General features: G+C 38.4%; 1 protein-coding gene across 1 annotated transcript in view; it reads right to left on the reverse strand.

Annotated features, from left to right (window-relative positions):
* Positions 1–14,237, reverse strand: part of LOC114465634 (protein phosphatase 1H-like) — a 37,037-nt gene extending 22,800 nt beyond the window's left edge. The window contains exons 1-2 of the mRNA XM_028450782.1: positions 13,708–14,237; positions 53–242 (exon numbers count right to left, since the gene is read on the reverse strand). Of these exons, the coding sequence (XP_028306583.1) occupies positions 53–242; positions 13,708–13,943 (426 nt within the window). The 5' untranslated portion in view covers positions 13,944–14,237. The remainder of the gene's footprint in view (positions 1–52; positions 243–13,707) is intronic.
* Between the last annotated feature and the right edge of the window lie 4,286 nt (positions 14,238–18,523).

Genomic DNA, 18,523 nt, shown 5'->3' on the forward strand with positions numbered 1-18,523 from the left:
CTGGTATAATATATGTAGTATAAACATGTCCACATGTTAGGGTAATTCTCACCTCTCCCACTTTGCTGTGCTCCATTCGGAAACCCAGACCTTCTCCGTTGGGTAAAGAGTTGCGTCGTTTGGCAGTGGGGGTCTTGCTTGGTGTGGAGGGGGGGCAGTAGCTCATGGGTCTCCTTCTTGCCACGACAACCTCGCAGCACGCCTGGTCCTCATTAAGCGCACTCTTACCAGCATTTATTACCCTGAAACAAAGTAAAAATACATACTTAATTAGTGGTGACATGAGCTAACTGATCCATATCTCATTTGAAAGAATTTTTAGCATCAGCATTTCACTGGTACAGACGTGATCTAGACCGAAAAAGGTCAAATGCTAACACAGGCCCTCTTTTGGTTCAACATCTTTTTCAGGATAGAGTGAATTATCCTGTGCACATAATACCTTAAACTCCCACACCAACCAATGTTAGCATTGTGCACTATTCATATTGTTGATTTGAAGTTTTTACTGATGATTTTAAATGTTTTTACTGTTGATTTTAATGGTCTTGTTGATTATTAAACTGTTAAATATCTTGCACTTTTAAATCATGTAAAGCACATTGAATTGCCTTGTGTATGAAATTCATTACACAAATACATTTGCCTTTCCTTGCCTTATGCTAATCCAAGAACCTAACCAGCAACTATAGTTGCACAATACCCATTGTACCAAATTGTAACGGTTCCTACTATAATAGAAATTCTACATGACAATACTACTGTGGATTACGATACTACCGGTTCCAGTTTCTGCTACATAGCGGCTGCCTCTACTCTCCTCCCGGCTTCTCACTGCACACTACTCACTTGAAAACAAACCAATATGGCTACCGAACTCCACAGTTGCTGAATGATTGGCTGTTTGCTTGTTACTGGGGATGAGATATGATAGGCTGTTTCTGCACGCTTGGGTCCGCCCGTCTGTTAGCTGATTGGCTGTTCGTGTGTTTCTGCCGGCAGAAAGAACTTCATGAAGACAGCTCCGCTTCGACAGAAACTCGCTTCAAAACAAACAACGAGCTAAAGTTCTGTCTCGCCTGGACTTGTGCACGGCTTACAGTCACAAACACGAGACAACACATGGCAGAAGCACCGGGCCCGAGCAGAGAGCCTGCCGCTGCGGCGTCGTCATCAGTGGCATCACTAATTTTGCTCAAAAACCAAACTCCAAAAGTCCCATTTGGAAATATTTTGGCTTTAAATGAGGCAGAGAGGGGAAAACTTTAGGAAATTCACTGTGCAGGCGCTGTCACCAAGCTATAGGAGCCAAAGGAGGGAACACTTTTTTTTTTTTTTTTCCGCACGGACTCAGAGTGATCTCTTTTAATTTTTATTCTATTATTTACAGAGATATTTACAATGTACAAACAATATTTACAAATTATATGACGTCACCCAGAAAATGCATACAAATATAGTTTTCTCAGGAAATCAGTTCCTGTTTATTATATTTTATCCTCTATGGTTTATTATGTTGGAGAAGAAGCATATTGTCAAATAGCTCTTTTTTTTTTTTAAAGACAGTGGATTTGTTATCCGAAGTTGATTTATATTAGTTGAACATATAATGATGTGCAAAGGAAACTGAATGATTATTTTTTTAATTTCAACCATATAAATTCTAACTTCATTTATTCATTTTTTTATTGCTTATATGCTTTTGTTCATGTACTCTTATCATGTACCAAACAACACTAAAAGTAATTAAAAAGTATTTCTAACTTAATATAAACACAAATTATTAATAACAAAAAAAGGCTTCAGTATCGCGATATTACCCGGAACGTGATACTTTGTCTGGTATAGTATCGTGGTTACTCAATTTGGTATCGTGACAACTCTACCAGCAACACAATTAAAACACGATTCAGCTCTTCTACCTGTTAGTCTGTGGCTTTACAGATCTCTCAGATCTATGGACACAGGTCAGATGGTGGAGCCCAGCGCTCACAGTAAACATGGTGATGCTGTGTTTAGTTGTTATGCTGCAAAGAAGTGGAACAAACTGCCAGAAGAGCTGAAGTCAGCATCTAATGTGAACATTTTTAAATCAAAGTTAAAGGCACTTTTTTTCTCTACTGCGTATGATTGAGAGAGATTTTTGGTCATGTTGTTGATGTAATGTGTTTGTTGATGATTTGAATTGATTTTACTGATGATTTTAAATGTTCTTATTGATTTTAAACAATTGAATGTTTTATCATGTAAAGCACATTGAGTTGCCTTGTGTATGAAATGCGCTATTCAAATAAATTTGCCTTGCCTTGCAACAAAACAAATGTTGAAAATGTTTGGATCTGATAAAGCTAGATATACTTTAAAATCTACTCAGTTTCTGTGCATTTGTGTGCAAATAACACACAGGCTTTATTTTATTTTAACTGCAGAATTGTAATTAGAAAGGCAGCAAGTGGTTTTTAGCCTTAACCTAAAACCCAAAGAAAATCAGATATTAGTGCTGCTGCTAAGCTAACAGAGCCCTGATAAAATAGGACAGTCACTTTAGTGTGTAAATAAGGTTAGTTTGCATGTACCACCACAATATTTGTAATTTTTTCATTACCGCATTATTCCATATTATCCGACAAATCAACACCTAATGTCATTGCACAAATTAAAGTCCATTACATGTGCCCACATTGTGTCAGTGCAGCCATGTAGTGTCAGTAGTGTGAGGATCTTGTCAAGATCGAGACGAGTTCTTCACACAATCGGGCCAATCACTTGGTAATCAAAAGCAGGGTCGGAAGTGGACAGATGCTCTGCTGCAGGTTGAGATCCAACACTGGGTTTGTGTGACAGCTGACACCGACCCACGGGGCAAACAAGAATGTAATCAGCACGTCCCAGCTGAGGCGTCACATGCCAACTTGCAGTATTATTCTTATCATGAATTTTCTCACGTATAATCCCCTAAAGGGGCTGCACATTATTTCTCAATCGCTTTGAAAATGTACCTAAAAATCAAGTATTTTTGACTGCAATCATCACATAAAAGACCATAATCCTGAAATTATAACAATGCTAGATTATTTTCCCCACATTATAGCATGAGCACAATACTACACAACCACCCTGAAGGGAACTTTTACTCGATTACAATCCTCAGTCATCAAATACTATAAAAATTATGACGAACTCTTGCACATAAGTTATATTTAGACATCATGGCTAATGTAATAATTAGCAAAAGAATCACTAGAGAAACTAAAGATCAGATCTCACGGTGCATGAAAAGAAAACATCCCAGAAGGGACAAAAGTAACGACACTCTTGAATGTTTTACTTGGGACTTGTGATAGCAGGAACAAAGCTTTGTAACATCCAGCCATTCAAGTAAAACAATAAGTCCATTCAATACTAAACACACACCGGTCCCAGATTACTAATCTATTACAGTTTGACTGTTAACCTGCTCATCGGCATCTAACACTGGACGATGGGAGCGAGTAGCCAATACGAGGTAAAAGTAACACAAAACAGCAACTGACAAGACTCTTTCCTACGCTGTTGTGGTGTGACGCCTCTATTTATAGACCGAGTGTGGGTTGTTTTCTGCAAGGCAGCATCCTTATCTGGTCCTCAGCCTCATTCACTTGATGAGCTTAGATAGAAATGGAAAAAACATCGAAAGGGAGTGTAGTGTTTAAGTAACTCCAGGGTAATAGGCAAAAAGCTAAACATTAGCTATGTTTACATAAGAGCTTTTAATTCCATTAAAAGATTAAAAATGACCTTGTAAATACCAAATTCTGAAATGGCCATTCCGAATTAAACGTTAGTCCGAATTAAGTGGCAGGTTTATTCTATTTTAATTCCGAATGGAATAATTCCTCAATCTTGACACGTTCATTCCACTTTAAATTAATTCCGGTCGTTCTGTGCATGCTTGTCCTGCTGCGATGATGTGCTGGTGATGACATATTCCAGGATGGCTGGCTGAAGCAAGTGTTGCACTGGACTATTTTTTTATTAAGAGCAACGGACTTATTACACACAAACGGACAACAGCAAACGAAACAGACTTCATCAGGAGACATGACGCCCTGCCTCAGGCCCACAGCTTCACAAATGACAAATTACGCGAGGGTCATTCAAAAGTTCTCCTGCCACTCGAAATCCTGTATAGTAGAGGTAGAGCAGCTGTTGCACTAACTGTTGGCTTTGATTGGTTAAAGTAAATCTGCCTCGCCTCTTTGCTTCTCTATCTCCTTCTCCTGCTCAGCGGACCAAAGTGAAACAGTGTGTTTTTGTTGAGCTGCTGCTTCAAAACTATCATCAAAACAAAAGTAAAAATACTTCTTATCTATGTTGTAGCCAAAAAGAAAAGATTTGTTCTATATTTTTTCCCAATAAACGTGAATACGTCACATTCCCTTCCTGTCCGATCAGAGCCCTTCCCAACCCACAGACCCGAAGCGGAACCAAATATAGCCAAATTAACCTGTTAACCCTTCCATGTAAACCTCAATTCCTAATTACTGTTTCCATGGAAACACGAAGCATGAAGAATACTTTATTTCCGAATTATTGAATTCTGAATGATCAAAAAAAAATAAAAAAACATCATGTAACCGTGGCCATTGAACTGATTAAATGAGGTGGAGGATGGACTAAAGCTGAATAATAACACTTTGTTACCAACTCACATATGAAATGTCTTTGGAGTTATTTATATCAACTTTTAGTCTTCAAATACAGGCAACATCCCTTCATATTGTGGGCATCACCATTTTGGAGATTTTAGCCAATCTGTGTTTGGATTCTATGTTCTCATCACAACAAGGCTATGTTTCGTATATTCGCTCCTTTAGAAAGTCTATGGTAAAATAGCATGTCAATCCAACATTTTAACGTTTAGTTACTTGTCATCCAGTTCCTTGGACACTATTCCTTAGAAGACCAGGAAAATTACCGCTGTAAGACATGCTGTGGAATCACACTGACCTCTGAACCATCAAAGGACAGAACAACCTCATTTTGATATACTCCTACTAGATGTGAAGATCTTTGCCTGAACCCGGTGGGACGGGATGTTGCACTTAGAAGGAAATGAAAAAAACTACCTTTCAAAATGTCGGTGCAGCATTTGAATGGCGTTAACTGCACCTTACTGTTACTACAGAGCCACACATGTGTTACAGCTGAACAAGGAAAACAAAGACATTAATGGTGTACTGGAACGACAGGATGCCTCTAACCTCATCAAACCAGTTGGAATTTTGTGAATAGAGCACTTCCTTGAGTAACCGCCTCTCATTCCTAGTTTTTCAGTTCAGCTGTCTTTGTAATTTGGGTTGAGAATCATTTTAATGTCTGGTTGTACATAATGTTCATGTGTGTTTATCTCTTCATCTTATCATATTTCCTTCGTTTTTGTCTGACTGCTTTTATAAAAATTAATTTGCTTTTAAAAGCAGGCATTGTTCAAATACAGTTTTACTACTTTCAACTATTTCTACTTATATCACAAATGTGGTCTACAAAAGCATTGTTGAAAAGCAAGTATTTGATCAGGTCAAGATTAAAACTTGAGTAGTTCCACACACAAAGTTTCTTGACCTACTGGATTGAAGACTGGCTGCCTTGCCACATGAGCAGGTCCATTGATTAAATCATTAGGTCTCAGGTTGTGGTTTCAACCCTAAGTGATTTAAAGAATATGGAAGTTGAGTTCCATCTTTTCTCATCTTACAACTTTAATCCGGATCAGTAAGCCACACTGAAACCACAGACACTCCCTAAATGATGCATCAATGACAAAGACAAGGTATGGGTATCCCCTGTGTTAGCTGTCTGATTCATTGTCCTTCAATTACGAATTAATCACACAAGCATGAAACTTTGCTACAAATTAGTTACTTGTCTGGTTAAATAAGTTATGTAAAAACTTCAAAAAAAACGATTTAGATATTTTAAAAAGCATTGTATTATACGTCACTGTGTCAATGACAGTTGTGTACACAAATCTTGATACCAAATCATATGGGATGCCCCAAGTATGTATGCTAGTATAAAAACTAAAATAGATATATTAGGATGCACCGAAAAGAAAATTATTGGCCGAAACCGAAAATGAGAAAAGTGTTTCGGCCAAAAACCAAAAATGCACTTTTGGACTTTTGGGCCATTTTTGGTGGCTGAAATTTTGATGCATCAATAATATATATTACATTTGCTAAAATCATGTCAAGGAACACCCATTGTAGTAAATATTAATGCAAACAAGGACAGTCAAGCAGTGATATGACTCAACAACATTTGCTCTGATTTTGGGTATTAAGAACAATAAAGCGAACATTATTACTAGGGTTGGGAACCTCACGATACGCGATACAAAGCTCACGATATGACGATACTGAGATTATCAATATATTGGTCTGAAATCATTCTACGATAATCTATGACATAACAAGATAAAAAAAAGATTAAGTGAAAAAATACAATTTTTATTTGATATCTCTGAAAGACAATAACTTGAAAAAGTGTCCTATGAACAGTGACACTATTTCAGTGCAACATTTCTGTAAATAAGTGTCAACATACCAATGTAAATGAATAAGTATCTCCAATAGTGCTTTCTGTAAACAAAAAATAGGGTCTTTCTTACCAGTGACACCATTATAGTGCAATATTCCAGTAAACAATATATTGGTTCCTTCAACAAACAGTGACATTTCTGTGAAGACGTACCTGCACATTTTAGTGAAAAAGCAGAAAAGGTTTTGAAAATAATAAAATAAATCTTAAATTAAAAAAAGGATACTTAGCGCTAGTATATCGATAATTGTTCGTGCGAAAAATTATCGCGATATATCGTAGTAACGAGATATCGTCACACTTTTAATTATTACCATGCACATTTAATTTTCACATATAGAAACTATTCCTGAAACAATTGTCAGCGATGAATATAGTGTTTAATTTAACAATGCAGGGTATTTAATGATCTACTACAGAAAACGTTTTTGTCCTCAGTGTTTTGCCTTTTGCAGAAAGAACGACTGCATCTACCCGGAAATGTAACACACTTATGTCAATGCATTTAGCTTTCCACCCATTATGAACAAAAGTCTAATTATCCTCTTCATTGTCAGACATCTAATGCTCTTTTTGTTTCTCAATTCTTGGCAGCTGATTCTGGGGCACAAAGTGGGCGGGAGGATGTAATAACTACAGTCATTGGTGAAGCACAATGGACTAAAGACTTGCATGTGGTTAACTAAAAAAGACAATGAATAAAAACAGCACTAACTAAAAATTCAGTGTTTCCTCAGAGCAATCTTAATTAGATATTTCCCCCTGAATATGGGAGATAAGACCAGTAAAGAATTAAGTTTTGTTTGTGAATGGCTGGTCTCAGCTTGACACTACAGCATGTAATTGGATGGAACTGTAAAACGCATCAATGAAAATTCTGTGTAAGCATGGACCAACAAGTATTACACAAGGTACTTACTCGTTGTGACAAGAAGGGGAAGAGTTTAGGGGTGCACCGATTGCAATGTTCTTGCCGATCACTGATCTTTTTAAAAGCCTGACCTGCCGATACCAATTTTGGCCGATCCCGATCCCTGACATCATACACCTTGAATGTTCCAATCTTATTTTATTGTAAAAAAAAAAGAACAATACCTGTGGAACAATACAAACGAGTTGTTTTAATTGCACAGCTTTGCTCTTTTTACTGGCTCTTTGCTCTGCTAGCTCTAGCTCTAGCTTTAGCACTAGCTTGATTGCCAGCTTCAAACCCTGCATATTCAGCGGTGTGGTGGTTTCTTAAATGGTGAATATGGTAGCGTTTTGACTTATTTCCTCCTTTGCTCTCTTTTTTGTGTAATACTGCCAAACTAACGACATGCTAAGCTAACCGTGCTCCGGGTGACTGATCTTTTTATCCTATGTAGCGGACACGTGCAAGCACGCACAAGCACACATGACCTGGCGGGCGGGCCTGTCAGTCATCTCACAACAGAAGAGGAGAGGGGCTGACTTTAAGAGACAGACTTTAAGATCTTTGCGGAATTAGAAAAGATCGGTTTTATATGCAAGGATCGGCTGATCGCAGATCCCCCAAAATAAGGGAAGAGTTATTAACTCCTGTCTTAGACATTGTTTTTCTACAAAACCACTTTTACTTGATGCATGAGAAGACAGACACACTTAGGGTCACGTTTAAGTACGCAGATCAACACAGTAAATGGCCTTGACCCATTAGTCGTTTGCTAGCATCTTGTCTCACCTTCCATCGTGTTGTCAAAATAGAAAATACACCAGCATCCCATTTTTTGTTCCCAATCCCGTTTCATTTCTGCATTGGTTTACACATTCCTATTTTGTTTCCGTCACATCTGCTTTACCTGTGTATGTCATTAGCCCATTAGCTATTAAACTTCCTGAAATCATGCCACCCATGCTAAATACGGTTATTTTAGTGAACTCTGATGATTAATTTCATATTTCATAGAGCAAGGTTTTTTATGTCCATCTATTTTTGCTACACTTGCTAGACATTATGCCACCCGTTTTATTGTGAGAAATATCGTAGAAATGTTCCTAAATTATGTAGCTGAGGGTGTAGTCCTTGTCATATCGCTGTGTTTTGCAGTGATATTTTGCACAAGATTTCGGCATTTCCGTCTCTTTGTTCACCTATTTATGGGAAAATAAATTGTGTGTAAATGCAGAATATTTGTCCCAAAACAAAATAAAATAATGATACAAATTTTGTCCTTTTTTTATTTTAGGAAGTGAATTGTGTCATTTTTGTCTGTTTTCTGCAAAAGGCCCAAGGTTATTCTATGATGCAAATGCTAATGCTGCGCTTACTATCGGTCTACAGGGTCATAAACGTTTTCAACTTTAAAAAAAAAAAAAAAAACTTGTTGTCTCAACCCTTACTGCTTTTTTATCAAGCATGAATAATGAGATTTAAAGATTTCAAATTGGATTGAAACATGCAGTGTGAGAACTTAAAGGGAACACCTGATCAGCTTTTGTATTTGGTCACAAGACGTACAACGTACTCAATGGTAGAAAGAGAAGATACAGAAGTTTGCCAGCATGTCATATGCATTCCTCTATTCCAAAAGTCTATGGTTTGAATGTAATTTGAAGGATAAAAAGTCTTATTTTGTAAGAATCCAGAAGTCATTACATAACCTGTAAATATTTTTTAAACACAGAGAAACAAACAGTGCTTAACTAGTACTCAGTGACTGATGTGTTTGAAACGAGCAGGGCAGAAGTGTCTGCAGTAATGGGAACAGAGGAGGCTTTAATTACAGATAAAGGCTGATATGTAGTGAACTCATTAACTGCATCGATCCACAGGAGACCAACGACAGGAGTCTTGAGCACCATGAAGGTTTGTGTGACGAAAAGGGCAGAAACATGACACTGGTTATATTACACAGCTACACTTATACCAGCAATCCAGTGTACTGTGCACTACATCAGTGATTCTCAACTGGTGGGTCGCAGACCTGTACTGGGTGGGTCGTGGACAGCTGGTTTTTTGACAGACATGCTGTGAAATGCATGTTGCAAGGAAAAACATATAGATTTATGTTTAAAAAAACATTATATATATGTGTATGTTTTCAACAGCTATTTTTGAAAAACTAAATTTAATTGGTTGAATTCTAAAAAAAAAAGAAAAAAAAAAGAAAAAAAAAGTGGGTCATGATTTAATGACCGTGGGAAAATGTGGGTCCCAGGATGAGACCAGATGAGAACCCCTGCACGACATTACATAGTGAGGGTGGGAAGGATAGTAAAAACAAACTATGACTGTATCAGGTTTGGAAATGGGCCACGTATTGATTTCTTATTAGTCGGTCCCAGCTTGTTGGTACAGTTTCATAAAAGGTCCTTTAGCAGTCACACTTGTTTCTGACATCCCAATATTTCAGCCAAAGGGACAAATAACATGACAAATACCTTGACAATCACATTAAAACAAGCACTGTTTGATACGCGACAGCCGCTATTGCAGCATCGGCTCTTGCCTTAAAGGGGAAGTCAAACACTTTGACAAGTGGCTTTATTTTAATTATTTGGAAACAAAGCATTAATGTTTCGTTTTTTGTTTTGTGTTTTTTTTTTTGTGAAATAGTTGTAATTTTATAGTCTGCGATGCGCCATTTTATGTGACGTCAAAGGATAGAGGCCGATCAGCGCATCACTCTCTGTGCCTGCCAGAACAACAACAAACATGGCTACCATCGTACACATATCGATAACTTCCAGGAAAAAGTGGTTTGGTTTGCATTGTATTGCTCCAGGATGAACTAATTATTATAGCAAGCAGTCAAGCGTGCATTACCATCTTTTGCCTACTTCAAACAAAGCACGCTTGAAGAAACGGCTTCCGGCACTGACGCTGAAAGATTTCCCAGACAAGAAGTTTTCCCGCGTTTGCAGCGAACACTTTTGTAAAGAGGATTACAAGCAAAGGGGAAAGTTTAATACTGACAGCAGTTTTGTGCGTGTAAGAACATGCGTTTTAAAAGCTGGTAAATGCCCTAGTGTTTTTGACTTTTCATCGTTTACCCACAAAGCCGATGACTGCCCGACTCCTGAAACTCCATCACAGGCAGTTCCAAACTCCGACAGGAGACGTCAAAAAAAAATACGAGAAGTCAATGTAAGTTGCAAATATAGTTTTATTTATATCATAATATAACCTATTATGCATCATAGTATGTATGCATGCATGTAGGAGTGTGACGATAGCTCAATACGGTGATATATTTTTTCGCACAATCGATTATTAATATGCTCGCGCTAAGTATCAATTTTTTTCTTATTTTTTTTTTAATTTTTTAAAAAAACTTTTCAGCTTTTTCACTAAAATGTGCAGCTCAGTTTTCACAGAAATGTTGTCACTGTTTGTTGAAGGAACCAATATATTGTTTACTGGAATATTGCACTATAATGGTGTCACTGGTAAGAAAAAAAACCCTATTTTTTGTTTACAGAAAGCACTATTGGAGATACTTAAACGTTTACATTGGTATGTTGACATTTATTTACAGAAATGTTGCACTAAAACAGTGTTACTGTTCATTGGACACTTTTTCAACGTGTTGTCTTTCAGAGATGTAAAATAAAATTTGTATTTTTTCACTTAATCTTTTATTTTCTCGTTATGTCATAGATTATCGTAGATTGATTTTTGACCAATATATCGATAATCTCAGTATTGTCACATTGTGAGCTTTTTATCGCGTATCGTATCGTGAGGTACCCGGAGGTTCCCACCCCTATATGTATATGTGTATCCTGACATTTGTACGTATAATATAAGTGTATGAACATGATACAGTAAATGTGTGTTGATGCAGACATGCACGTAAACACAAATTTGGTGTAATAAGTCAGTTTATTCATGTATCAATATACATATGCCTACATTTATTCATGCTTCTGCAGCTATATCCATGTATGCCTGTAAATAGATGATCATGTGAGTTTGCATGTATGCAATTACGTACATGTAAACATCAAGTGTGTCATGTGAGCAGTTAGATGGATTTCTGAGTGTGTCCTAACCCTGACCTTCGACTAAAGAAGCCACACTACAGAACTCACTCACACATGCTGTCCCTTATAGGAAAAAAAAGCCAAAAGTGTCACATATTGTGCAGATGTTTGCATTTTGCATCACTGAATTTAACCCAAAAACGTTTTTTCTGCTCTGACTTTGTTTGAATAACAAATATTATGATTTACATTAAATAAATGCACTATTCCTGTAGTTAGAAGAGCAATGGAGGAGGAGAAAGTGACTTAGCAGCTTAACACTCGGTGAGAGTTTGAATGACTGATGCTGCTGCTCCTGAAGCGCTGAGACGGACTCCAAATCACAATCGCCGCTGAAATATCCATGTGTTTTACTGTCACTTCCTTCACTCGCAATCTTTACGACAGAGCTGTTGGGACGTGATATTTTAATGGAAACCTACAAAATATTGAAATATTAAATATTTTAATAGTACACATTTAAATATGTGACTGTTTTGCGGTGTTTTTAATTGTTAGTTGAAAAAATAAAAAATAAAAAAACGGATTAAAACACAATACACAACATTGACAAACAAATCCAAACAGAAAATAAGATAAACACCAAAATAAATCGGAATTCACTCAAGGCATAAACTTCTAATTGTTTTTAAAAAGCAGGGTTTCAACCTTTTAAATAGTACACAAACTGCCGTAAAATAGGCCGACCGGATGGAGACGCGTTCCGCGCATGTGCGCCGGACCCCGGACTAATTTGGATGCTTGGTACGCGTATGTGCGTCAGAATCCGGACTAATTAGGATGCCCGGACACATTTGGTACCTACATTAGCACTGTAAAGGCTGATGTGCTCTGAGAAGCGGCGGAGCAGCTATTTGAAGGATTAAAATAGACATGCTGGTGAACGTACCGGAAAGCTGAAAGTACGTTCTTAGGGTCTTTCTTACCAGTGACACCATTATAGTGCAACAATATATTGGTTTCTTCAACAAACAGTGACAACATTTCTGTGAAGACCTGCCTGCACATTTTAGTGAAAAAGCAGAAAAGGTTTAGAAAAGAAAAAACAAGTTCAAAATAAATAATAATAATTTTTTTTTTGATATTTAGCGCGAGCATATCGATATTCGATCGTGCAAAAAAAATAATGTGATTAATCGCCGTATCGAGATATTGTCACACTCCTAGTGTTGTAGTTTTACTGGTTTTGATGTTATTTTAAGGGTCTTTGAATTTGTTTTTTTTTTTTTTTAATTGATTCTATTTAATTGTTAAATATTATTTTGTTTATCTTACACTAGTGGCTGTTTTGCACTTTATGGCTGTTTATTCATATTATGTTAGTTTTACGTTAGTTTCCAGGGTCTTTTAATTTTATTTAATTAATTGTAGAATATTCTTATGTTTAAGGTTAAATATGTATGTAAAGTGGACCCTTTGTCTACTTCTGTTTACACTTCTTCATCCAGCACACAACCCAATGGGCCGTGGGGATGTGCCTCATCTTCTTGTTTATAATTTTTCTGTTTTGTTTGTTTGTTTTTTTGGCCAATATTGGACCAGTATTAAATATCAATATCGGATCTGGACACAGTACCACTCCTGGAAAGTAACAAGGTTACCATTGATTCCTTTCCAATTTCTCTAAAACGATTCTGATCAATAATCAATCCACTGTAGAGTATTAGTGCCTAATGAGTATTGTATATTAATGGTTCGGTTGGTAAGTGGTTTTTACTGATGATTCATCGCCACTCACTATAAATAGAGGCAGCGTCAGGAAATAAAAGCTTTAACAGCAAAGCCACTCCCATCACTACATTCAGACTGGATAACAGAGGTGGTGTATCACTCTGCATCTTCTACATGTTTACATTAAATCACACACTGATGAACAGCAGCTGGAGCCATACATTGAGCACTGGTGTTAACATGTACAGTATGATGGTATGATGTATGTGCTGTGGTCCTGGATGTGGGGCCACATGTGCAGCAAGTGGTCATTGAATACATGTGAAGATGGTTGTATTCACATTGAGGGGTGGGTGAATGGGTGATGGATGGTGAGGCCTAACGCGTGTGATCTGGATGAACAGGAACATGGGCAGCTTATGCACCAGCTGCCATGGCTCTACTTACTCAGCATATCCGGTGGCCCACGGTAATCTCCTGGTTTCCTTCAGGATGAGGATGGGCCGGGCGATGTGATCCGCAGAACACTCGATCTCATCCGCGGACAGACCGAGGAACTCGGGTCTCATGTAGGCGAATTTCAACGGCATCTCGTTCCCGGGACTCCCTCCCGCCCCGGGGCTGCCCCCAGACATGATTCCACCCATGAACCCGGCCACGGCGGACTTGACTCGGGTCAGCATGTTGGTGGTGCGTCGCGGCGGAGTGTCCGTGGACCGGTGCGCGGCTCCGCGGCTGCCTTTTCCCGGATTCCCCCCCAGCTCTGCGCTGCTCGACCACAGCTCTGCTCGACGGAGGAGGGTCGGAGGAGGATGGGGAGAGTCCTCAGACGGTGGACGCCGTGTTCATCCAGCACGGCCTCGGTCGGAGGGCTGGTGGTGATGCTCAGAGTCCGGGCTCTGCCTACTCACCTCCATGGAGAACCATTGAGAGCAGCTCGAGCGCCGTGAACGCGGAACACTCGGAAGATTAACGGAGTCATGTGACGCGTTCACGGACGCACACATGAACGAACGGACGGAACGAGCAGATTTATTTACCATTTATGTTTGCACAAACAGTCCTATATTACAATTATATACGTTATAAACGTATAATGACATACACTACATGAAACGCAATACACACATACACACGTTAAACATAAACCTCAACAATGACATCACAGTGACGTCACATGTGTTTATAATTCAAATGAGGCATATTGAACCTTGATGCAGTTTTTTTTATTGTTGTGTCCATTAATTAATTATTAATTTCTGGGCTCAAATAAAAAATGACTTAAAACGCAGGATTGATAATATTCACTTTAATTGTAAATGTATCATGTACTTTGAACATAAGAAAAACGAAGTTGATTTAATTGTAAACCTGTTGATTGTATATGGTAAATTCTACATTCACAAATGTAAATTCAACAAAGCTTCCCTCTTTGTAAGCTTTCTCTGTAAATTTAAAGAATATATCACGACTATTCATCCATCCACCCATCCATCTTCTTCCGCTTATCCGTTGCTTGGTCACAGGGCAGCATCCTTAGCAGGGGGGCCCAGACTTCCCTTTCCCCACTTCTTCCAGCTCGCAGGGGGATCCCGAGGCGTTCCCAGGCCAGCCGAGAAATCTATTCTCTCCAGCGTGTCCTGGGTTTTCCTCGAGGTCTCCTTCCAGAGGGACGTGCCCTGAACACCTCACTAGGAAGCATACAAACAGTTTGCAGGGGTTATTTTTTTTTTTTTTTACTAATTAAATTGAAAGTAATAATTCAGGAAAAACAGAAGACTGACCTTGACCTTAAATATGACCTTCAGCCAAGGTCAAGCTCACACACTGAAAGGAAATGTTGTTCAATGGCACTAGTATGAGCACTGTATCTCAATTTGTGGGGAAAGTATATATATAGTGCCAGATGATCAGACTAAATCAGGGTTGGGGTCAATTAAAATATTTCGTTACAATTACATTTTCAATTACCCATGTTCAGTGACAATTCAATTACAATTACAGTGACCAGCCTTTTTTTCCATTTACAATTAAATTATAATTATTTTTTTATCTTCATAGAAAGTCAAACTCAATGAGGTGCATTACAATAAGAACCTACACATCGTTGCGCTCGGGCCTTAATTACGTTCTCAATTACTAAAGTTCAATTACAATTAATCACAATTACTGAGCCTGCAAATAACTTACTAAAAGTTCACCTTCCTTGGGGTTGGGGGTTGAGGGCGGTGGCGGAGTGTGTTGGCTCCTCGGCTTCTAGGTGCTTTCTCGGGTGTGTATGTGGGGGGCGGTGGCTGCCTCTCGGATTGGTGTCTTGGGGGCATATGGGGGGCTGCTCGGCCGGGGAGGGGGTTGCCTGGGCCCCCGCTCTTTCTGCTATTCTGGCTGCGTCCTCGAGTCCGGGGCAGCGCTTGGGTTTACAGTGGCAGTTTCTTGCACATACATTGGTCTACGATGCACTAGCATGCCTTGGACTGTGGGATAAAACTTGTAGTGGGCTTAACTTTAGACACGTTGATCCCAAATACCTGTTTCAGGTATTACCACTCACTCCTTCCCTCTGCCCACAGCCACCACCATTATAGTTAAGCCCCACGCCTACAACTTCACGTCTCACTTTACAGTAATCAACTCTTCCCCACCCTTCCATTTCTCTACCTTGAATCGCTCCTCCCTGCTCTCTTCCCCCTCCACCTCCTCCCACCCCCTCACCTAGGTGTAACACTGCCCTCTCTTTTTATATTCTCTCTTTAATAAAGTGTTTCTTACCCTTCCTTAGGGAGGGCTGGTGATGGTCACAATGATGCAATAAAATAATGCAATTTATTTCATTGCAATAACAAAAAAATAAAAATTAAAATGATTGCTGTCTAAAAAAAGATTGCACTTCTTGTAGTGTTGACCTTTGACAACATGTGCAGACAAGTAAAAAAAATAAAATAAAAATAAAAATAAAAGTTCACCTTCCTCTAGCTTTCTGTTAGCATCTCTTATGTTAACGGGTCCTAAATCATCTGTAAAACACACTAAAAAAATATCTATCATCTAATTTCTTTTATTGGTTATTGTTAGGCTTCCTAATCAATGAAAATATAGGTTTTAATATTTTTTGTGAGGGCTTCTGAGCCTTTTTTCTGTCAGTAAACCACTAGATTTAAATTTTTTTAAATGGTAAAATGTGGGAAAGCTTGATATGAAACATATGTTAATAATTGTTAACTACATACAGTATGTGTAGAACTGTACATAGAACTGTAACCTGGTTCCTTAGTTTTGCGTTAAATTACAACTGATTATTTTAAGTAGAATTTTCATGACAATTAAACTTACAAGGTCAATTATATGAACTCAGTTACAATTGAATTACGATTATGACAGCAATAAATTTTTGATATTACAAGTCAAATTACAACTATGCCATAATTGTAGTTTATTATCTATTATGCGATTACAATAATTGACTTCAACCCTGGACTATATGGACAAATACAAATATGTTGCAGCTTTTGAAGAGATGTTTCAGAATGAACACATGTAGTACACACATTGTGTCAGGAGGAGGCGCCATTGCGTCGTACAAGGAAAAGTGGTTCTCAAACTTGGGGCGTGTACCTTAGAGGGAGCGTAGGAGTAGAAGACTATCCCCTTACAACCCAGGCATGCCTCCAAAGCGATGAAATCCATAAAGAGACAAAAACTAAAGTGAAAGTAATGTTCAAAGAGGTTTCAGATGATAGGAGTTACAATGGGGTGGGTGGAGGACAGGTGCAAGCCAGTGGTGATGATACTGTAATGAATGACATGACGCAATTATTATGCAACTCTGTTTTGTCTCATGAGCTTTCAAAACAAACACTTTCTGTAGTATGTCATTATTATCTTTGTCATCACGTCACATTTGTGTGGGAAGGGTTCCAGAAGTCCGGAGGGCAAATCATTTGCTTGATTCTACTCATCTAACAGTAAATACCGCACTAATTACTTTTCAACGTCATGTTTGCACACGTAGGAGACGTACGTGATTTAGCAGGAAAAAGAGATCAGCTATTTTTAGACACACACAGGCAGTGACGTGCCGTGACCACTAGGGCTGGGTAGGCACGTTGCAAATCGAGACCACCAATGACAATTTCATATGTTTCTGCTGTCAAGTGTTAATTCAATTCAAATCAATTTTATTTGTATAAAGCAATTTCCAACAAAGTCATCTCAACGCGCTTATCAAAATATAAAATTCATAATAAGAAAGAAAAAACCCAATAAGATCCACATGAACAAGTGTTTAGCCATCTAACAAAATCAATATCATAAACACCATTAAAGAAACATAAACAATTATTTAATATAGCCTCCATACTCTCCAACAAGATATATCTCATGACACGACAACACATCTGTTGTTTGTGTTGGAAACACAGAAACACGGAAAAAATGACAACTTAGAACAGCCTCAGTGAGGAGCATCCACAAAGTCAACCCTTCCTTTTGTTCCATTCACTGTGAAAAGTATGAAACATGTTCTGACCTTACCTTTGCTGAAGCTCTGGTAACTCAGGTGTTGGTCTTCATCTTTTAAAAGCTGTCGTTTTTCCTCAAAACAAAGTTTCTCTATCATCTCTAGCGCTGTCATCCACACTGTAGTGTTATCCCGCCCATTAGCTAGAGAACGTAGCAGCAGCAGTCACGTGTCATCTATTCACTAATGTGCTGTGAACTTACGTATCGCATTTAGCATAGCGCAGTTACGTGCAAAGGCAGCTCTCTACGCTGCCTTTACGCGTAAATTGATGTCACATTGGGGACCTGACTGCGCATGCGCAATCACGCAATGGGAACGGAGCCAGAGGGGCGACGTGCCTTTGGGAGGGGGCGTGGCCTCCGTCAGCCTTACTGCGGAGCGAAAAAAAAAAAAAAAAAAGAGACCGTGCAGCTGTAACAGGAAATAGCGCTGTTTAGTCATTAGAGCTATGAAACGCACAAAATTCGGAAACTTTCAAACTTATAGGTACTGTAGGCTATTGGAAATGGAAAAATAAATAATTTATAATTAAAAAAAAATATATAATTAAATAATCAAAATATCAATTCACTTTGCCTACTCTGACTGCACGTCACTGCACACAGGTCACCTAACCCTACTACTACCCTACCACTACTACTACCTGTTGCCTGGAATAGAAATAAGGCTAAAAATATTACAGTGAGTGGTTTATACTCCTTTGTCATAATTGACACACCGTTTTACCTGGAGTACGCCTGATCT

Source organism: Gouania willdenowi, chromosome 6 (genome assembly GCF_900634775.1).
Source record: "Gouania willdenowi chromosome 6, fGouWil2.1, whole genome shotgun sequence".
Classification (NCBI taxonomy): domain Eukaryota; kingdom Metazoa; phylum Chordata; class Actinopteri; order Blenniiformes; family Gobiesocidae; genus Gouania; species Gouania willdenowi.